This window comes from Coregonus lavaretus (assembly GCF_964263955.1).
Source record: "Coregonus lavaretus genome assembly, chromosome: 34".
NCBI classification, from domain to species: domain Eukaryota; kingdom Metazoa; phylum Chordata; class Actinopteri; order Salmoniformes; family Salmonidae; genus Coregonus; species Coregonus lavaretus.
Genome location: NC_140021.1, coordinates 11,473,940 through 11,481,413, shown reverse-complemented (window position 1 = coordinate 11,481,413; position 7,474 = coordinate 11,473,940). Strand labels below are relative to the sequence as shown.

Genomic DNA, 7,474 nt, shown 5'->3' with positions numbered 1-7,474 from the left:
CACACACACACACTCACTCTTCAAAATAACTTATACTTCCCAGAAGTACTTAAAACAGCACATACAGACAGTTGGGTTGTAGAGCTCTCTAGTAGGGCTGAAGTGCTGCTGCCACTGTAGCTAAATATAAAACACTCTCTGTCCTCTGATCTGACACCCCCAACCAGCCAGCCAGCCAACACTCACACACTCACAGTCAAGTTATTTTGAGTTATGTCCACTGCCCCGAGGACATTCTGGACCTGTCGCACACGATCTCTGTCTTTAGTCAAAACAACACACACAAAGACACACATAAATGCATGCTCACACACACACACACACTACCTGAAGAGACAGAGATGGTAACACACACTTGTCTACAACACATACACACACAGCGAATACAGCAGCCTGTGTGTGTGTGTGTGTGTGTGTGTGTGTCCAGTGCTCTATGGAGACTCAGTCATGTTCTGCCAGACTAATTAACTGAACCAACAGAGTAAAGAGCAATGGAGTGGCACTGGACACACACACATACACAAAACCAATGCACACGTGTGTGTGTGTGTCCAGGTTGGGTTATCAGAGACACAGAGTAACTGATACTGTGGCTCTCCCTGGGGGTAGGGTGACAGACAGAGGCACACAGAAACAGGTTGGTTGATGTTTTTTTTATTAAAATCGGCACACATCCATAATCTTAATCTTTAGAACACTGGAATATAAAAGTCTATTTTACTTTCCTGGAGAGCAATGACCAAGAAAAAAAACAAGACACTTTCTCTTTGTCATCTGAAAGAAAGAAAGAAAAAAGGAAGGAAGGAAGGAGGGAAGGAAGGAAGGAGGGAAGGAAGGAGGGGAGGAGTCTAAAACCGGAAGGAAGGCCACAGTGAGGGGTTGCAATGGAAACCTTGTAAGTTGACACACACGCACAAACAGCAGGAAAAGGTGTTCCAGGTGTTTTGAGTACCGTGGTGACAGACAGGTGAGTACTTGAGGCAACGCCCCTGATGCAGAGCACTCCAATCAGATTGCAGGAAACAAATAAACAAGCCTTTTCAACACAAACAAACTAACAGACGGATAGAGGGATTGTGATCGTCTGTCATTTTTGTTGTTGTTTTTTGGCACAAACTAGTTCGGCTGAACCCTGCCTCAGGATGATATTACACTCTGGCTGCAGTGTGTGGTGATGTCATCAGTGTGCGCCGCGGATGGTGAAGGGTCATTTAGATAAACACTTCTTAATCTGCTCCACCTCCATCTGAAAAACACAAACACCAAATGTATAGTTAAGATGAAACCGTATCAGTGGTGAATGGATGTTGTTAAGCACTGGACAGGGAGCATCACTGTGTGTGTGTGTGTGTGTGTGTGTGTGTGTGTGTGTGTTCACCTGCAGAGTAAGGCGGATCCTCTTCTCCTCTTCCAGGTCACTAGCCAACTGCTTCATCTCCTGCCTGGGACCGAGACACCAGTCACTCATACTATTAACACACACCGTTAACACACACACACACACACACATACACAAACACACACACACACACCCCTACCTGTGTTGGCTCTTCAGCAGTTCTACGGAGGCTCTCAGCTCTCTAAGCTGTCCTCTCAGCTCCTCCAGGGTGGGTGCCGGCCTACGTTCGGGGGAGGGGCTTAAACCGGAAGAGGTGTGGTTTACAGTTGAAGGGGAGGGGCTTGTTGGGCGGAGGGCCAGGCTTCCTATCGAAGGTGGGGGGAGGACCACAGGCTTGGGGGGCAGCACACCCTTACTGTCAGGTACCTGTGGGGTTTATCACAAATCTGGATTAATGACTTAGCCAGCTAACCTACTTAAATGGTCAGAAAAACTTTTAAAAACTCAAATTTATTAGGAAGATACAGTGAAGGAAAAAAGTATTTGATCCCTTGCTGATTTTGTAAGTTTGCCCACTGACAAAGAGATGATCAGTATATAATTTTAAATGGTAGGTTTATTTGAACAGTGAGAAACAGAATAACAACAAATAAATCCAGAAAAACGCATGGCAAAAATGTTATAAATTGATTTGCATTTTAATGAGGGAAATAAGTATTTGACCCCTCTGCAAAACATGACTTAGTACTTGGTGGCAAAACCCTTGTTGGCAATCACAGAAGTCAGATGTTTCTTGTAGTTGGCCACCAGGTTTGCACACATCTCAGGAGGGATTTTGTTCCACTCCTCTTTGCAGATCTTCTCCAAGTCATTATGGTTTCGAGGCTGACGTTTGGCAACTCAAACCTTCAGCTCCCTCCACAGATTTTCTATGGGATTAAGGTCTGGAGACTGGCTAGGCCACTCCAGGACCTTAATGTGCTTCTTCTTGAGCCACTCCTTTGTTGCCTTGGCCGTGTGTTTTGGGTCATTGTCATGCTGGAATACCCATCCACGACCCATTTTCAATGCCCTGGCTGAGGGAAGGAGGTTCTCACCCAAGATTTGACGGTACATGGCCCTGTCCATCGTCCCTTTGATGCAGTGAAGTTGTCCTGTCCCCTTAGCAGAAAAACACCCCTGAAGCATAATGTTTCCACCTCCATGTTTGACGGTGGGGATGGTGTTCTTGGGGTCATAGGCAGCATTCCTCCTCCTCCAAACACGGCGAGTTGAGTTGATGCCAAAGAGCTCCATTTTTGTCTCATTTGACCACAACACTTTCACCCAGTTCTCCTTTGAATCATTCAGATGTTCACTGGCAAACTTCAGACGGCCCTGTATATGTGCTTTCTTGAGCAGGGGGACCTTGCGGGCGCTGCAGGATTTCAGTCCTTCACGGCGTAGTGTGTTACCAATTGTTTTCTTGGTGACTATGGTCCCAGCTTCCTTGTGATCATTGACAAGATCCTCCCGTGTAGTTCTGGGCTGATTCCTCACTGTTCTCATGATCATTGCAACTCCACGAGGTGAGATCTTGCATGGAGCCCCAGGCCGAGGGAGATTGACAGTGCTTTTGTGTTTCTTCCATTTGCGAATAATCGCACCAACTGTTGTCACCTTCTAACCAAGCTGCTGGGCGATGGTCTTGTAGCCCATTCCAGCCTTGTGTACAATCTTGTCCCTGACATCCTTGGAGAGCTCTTTGGTCTTGGCCATGGTGGAGAGTTTGGAATCTGATTGATTGATTGCTTCTGTGGACAGGTGTCTTTTATACAGGTAACAAGCTGAGATTAGGAGCACTCCCTTTAAGAGTGTGCTCCTAATCTCAGCTCATTACCTGTATAAAAGACACCTGGGAGCCAGAAATCTTTCTGATTGAGAGGGGGTCAAATACTTATTTCCCTAATTAAAATGCAAATCAATTTATAACATTTTTTACATTCGTTTTTCTAGATTTGTTTGTTGTTATTCTGTCTCTCACTGTTCAAATAAACCTACCATTAAAATTATAGACTGATCATTTCTTTGTCAGTGGTCAAACGTACAAAATCAGCAGGGGATCAAATACTTTTTTCCCTCACTGTATGCTTGAAATCGGCATGGATTGATTCCATTATTCTACAGCAACCCATATTCAAGTCTAGGTTCATTAATGAACCTGAAACACTTATTATTTCTGAATGTTTATCAAAGTTAGTTGGCTGACTTGATTGCCCTGCTTTGTAGTATAATCCTCTGGGAATACACAAACACAAAATATACTCTGATTCACAGCTAAAATACAGGTTAATCATGAAAACAAATGTTTATTCTTACAGTGATGGTGGGAAGTGCTTTCCTCTTAGAGACATCTACTGGTCTAGGACTCAAGGAGTCCTCCTCCTCCTCCTCTCTGGCCTTCTCACTCTTCTCCTCCTCCACCGCAGGAAAGTTCAGCAGGTCAATACTGGACAGAGAAGACTGAGAGAGAGAGAAGAGGAGAGGAAGGAGAGAGAGAGAGAGAGAGAGAGAGAGAGAGAGAGAGAGAGAGGTGTTATAGGAACAAGTATTTGTATGTGCGTGTATGTTTATGTGTGTATGTTTATGTGTGTGTGTTTATGTGTGTGTGTGTGCAGGCACATGCACTGATAGAGCCCTAGGGGTGCTGGAGCGCCTGCTAATTTGACTAATTAATTTTAATTTTTAAAATGTGTCTCTTTTCTCTCTTGTAACTTTAAATGCAACGATTTGCCTATCAAACTAGATCATTTCTCATAAACTCATGAATCTTGAAAAAAGTTGACTCGTCCTCATTTCATGCACTAGCTACGCACCGGCGCAGCGTGGTGAGGTTGAAATGAATACCGCCAGTAGTAGATGACTTTGGAGTTGCTAGTATGTGCTGTCTCACGGTCAGGTACAGGGAAGGGGGCAACTGCAGTCCGACTGTTTGTCAGTAGCAAAACAAATTCAAATCAGATTCAAATCAGGTAAAGACATCTGCTAAACACGTGTATGTGACAAATAAAAATGGATTTGATTTGATTAGTTTTGACAGCCTAGCTAACTAGCTGATTCATTTAGCCTACATTAGCGATGATCAGATGATAGGCCACTCCAGTAGTGGTTCTAGCAAAGATACTTAACCTATCTCCCTTTAATCTTTAGTTCTAGGTTGCTTAAAGGCGCTGCATGGTCAATCCAACGTCTGCATTGGCCGTACAGCATTTACTGCGATACAGCCTCTGTAGAAGTCAGGGCATTCATACTTCTTGCGCTTCGCAGATCAGAGCAGAGCTGTTGTGAAGGATGTTGTCAAGGAAGTGAGTTTGTTTATACAGGAACTCCCGCCCCCACCTACCGTCAACCAATCATGTCAATGCGGAGCTATACACAGCCGCATTGTTAGAACATTTGGTAGGCACACGGTGATGCAGTATGGAGCTCGATTTGGCCTCTGCAAGCCACAGTACAGAGCCTCCGGAACGCATCGCTGGAGCAAGCATACATTCGCTTTTAGTCTACAATGTGTGATGAGTGAGTGTGTTTTTGCAAAAAATTAAGACTTATGTAAAAACTTTTGGCTAGAGGAGCAGTAGAAAAGGATGAATGGAATTAAAGCTGGAATCGTAGTTGCTACATCCATTTTTGTACATATAAACTCATTGATTCTTGAAGAATATAACTTTTAAATGCCTCATGAGCTTAGTCGAGCTGTCGTACCCCATCAGAACCCAAAATATATTACATTGTAAACATATCCAATGTTTACAATGTAAATGTAAACAAACGCTGAATAGCTTCAAAACATGGTTAAACTATACATTTGATATCGTGGATGGTCAGTCCTTGCATCCATAGCTCTGTCTAGGAATGTGTTATTGTTTCAATTAAGTATTCTAGCTTTAAGTAAAAATAAATTTGGCCGTGGCTGAGTTTTCGCCCCCGCCATGCCTCTCTGCAAACCTGTTTCTCAAAGCTACAGATCCGGATCACGTTCTGCGCATGTGTTATTTTACACACACATTTTGTTCTAAGTAGCTGCTGCTCACACTCCACCTCCCTTCACCTTTCTCTCTTTCCTCATCCTCTTCTGAACCTTGATGATGTAGCCTATCTCTGCCTCTTATTTCTGAACAGCTGAAATAAAAACCCTGCGGCGATTTGAACGAACATGCCAGACTATTATGAAGGTTACAACCATCTCTGTCTGTTGTAATGGATATTGCAGTTACACAAGCAGGATGCAGTCCCTACACATTGCATTGGAGCAAAAACAATCAGTGTTTTGTGTGACGACGTAGGCTAATCTTTGTAGTTGCTGCCATATAATAGCCATTACCCAGAATTGCTGAAAAATAACACTACTACTTTGACTGTCTGTCTTCCTCCTGCTTAGTCAATTATGAAAAAATAACATTAAATTGTTCATTAGACTGTGTGTCAGTGTCTTTCTTTTGTTTGATATCCTGTCTAGATACAGTTTAAGTTGGAAGTTTACATACACTTAGGTTGGAGTCATTAAAACTCGTTTTTTCAACCACTCCACAAATTTCTTGTTAACAAACTATTGTTTTGGCAAGTCGGTTAAGACATCTACTTTGTGCATGACACGTGTAATTTTTCCAACAATTGTTTACAGATAGATTATTTCACTTATAATTCACTGTATCACAATTCCAGTGGGTCAGAAGTTTACATACACTAAGTTGACTGTGCCTATAAACAGCTTGGAAAATTCCAGAAAATGATGTCATGGCTTTAGAAGCTTCTGATAGGCTAATTGACATCATTTGAGTCAATTGGAGGTGTACCTGTGGATGTATTTCAAGGCCTACCTTCAAACTCAGTGCCTCTTTGCTTGACATCATGGGAAAATCAAAATAAATCAGCCAAGACCTCAGAAAAACAATTGCAGACCTCCACAAGTCGGGTTCATCCTTGGGAGCAATTTCCAAACACCTGAAGGTACCACGTTCATCTGTATAAACAATAGTACGCAAGTATAAACACCATGGGACCACGCAGCCGTCATACCGCTCAGGAAGGAGATGCGTTCTGTCTCCTAGAGACGAACTTACTTTGGTGCGAAAAGTGCCAATCAATCCCAGAACAACAGCAAAGGACCTTGTGAAGATGCTGGAGGAAACAGGTACAAAAGTATCGATATCCACAGTAAAACGAGTCCTATATCAACATAACCTGAAAGGCTGCTCAGCAAGGAAGAAGCCACTGCTCCAAAACCGCCATAAAAAAGCCAGACTACGGTTTGCAACTGCACATGGGGACAAAGATCGTACCTTTTGGAGAAATGTACTCTGGTCTGATTAAACAAAATAGAACTGTTTAGCCATAATGGCCATCGTTATGTTTGGAGGAAAAAGGGGAAGGCTTGCAAGCCGAAGAACACCATCCCAACCGTGAAGCACGGGGGTGGCAGCATCATGCTGTGGGGGTGCTTTGCTGCAGGAGGGACTGGTGCACTTCACAAAATAGATGGCATCATGGCGAAGGAAAATTATGTGGAAATATTGAAGCAACATCTCAAGACATCAGTCAGGAAGTTAAAGCTTGGTCGCAAATGGGTCTTCCAAATGGACAATGACCCCAAGCATACTTCTAAAGTTGTGGCAAAATGGCTTAAGGACAACAAAGTTAAGGTATTGGAGTGGCCATCACAAAGCCCTGACCTCAATCCTATAGAAAATGTGAGGGCAGAACTGAAAAAGCATGTGTGAGCAAGGAGGCCTACAAACCTGACTCAGTTACACCAGCTCTGTCAGGAGGAATGGGTCAACATTCACCCAACTTATTGTGGGAAGCTTGTGGAAGGCTACCCAAAACGGTTGACCCAAGTTAAACAATTTAAAGGCAATGCTACCAAATACTAATTGAGTGTATGTAAACTTCTGATCCACTGGGAATGTGATGAAATAAATAAAATCTGAAATAAATCATTCTCTCTACAATTATTCTGACATTTCACATTCTTAAAATAAAGTGGTGATCCTAACTGACCTAAAACAGGGAATTTTTACTAGGATTAAATGTCAGGAATTGTGAAAAACTGAGTTTAAATATATTTGGCTAAGGTGTATGTTGATCATGTCTTTT

The 7,474-nt window shown here is 43.0% G+C and overlaps 1 protein-coding gene across 1 annotated transcript in view; it reads right to left on the bottom strand.

Annotated features, from left to right (window-relative positions):
• Positions 1-638: 638 nt before the first annotated feature.
• sh3kbp1 (SH3-domain kinase binding protein 1) overlaps positions 639-7,474 on the bottom strand; it is a 30,738-nt gene continuing 23,902 nt past the window's right edge. The window contains exons 16-19 of the mRNA XM_084151986.1: positions 3,698-3,841; positions 1,539-1,765; positions 1,379-1,442; positions 639-1,246 (exon numbers count right to left, since the gene is read on the bottom strand). Of these exons, the coding sequence (XP_084008112.1) occupies positions 1,208-1,246; positions 1,379-1,442; positions 1,539-1,765; positions 3,698-3,841 (474 nt within the window). The 3' untranslated portion in view covers positions 639-1,207. The remainder of the gene's footprint in view (positions 1,247-1,378; positions 1,443-1,538; positions 1,766-3,697; positions 3,842-7,474) is intronic.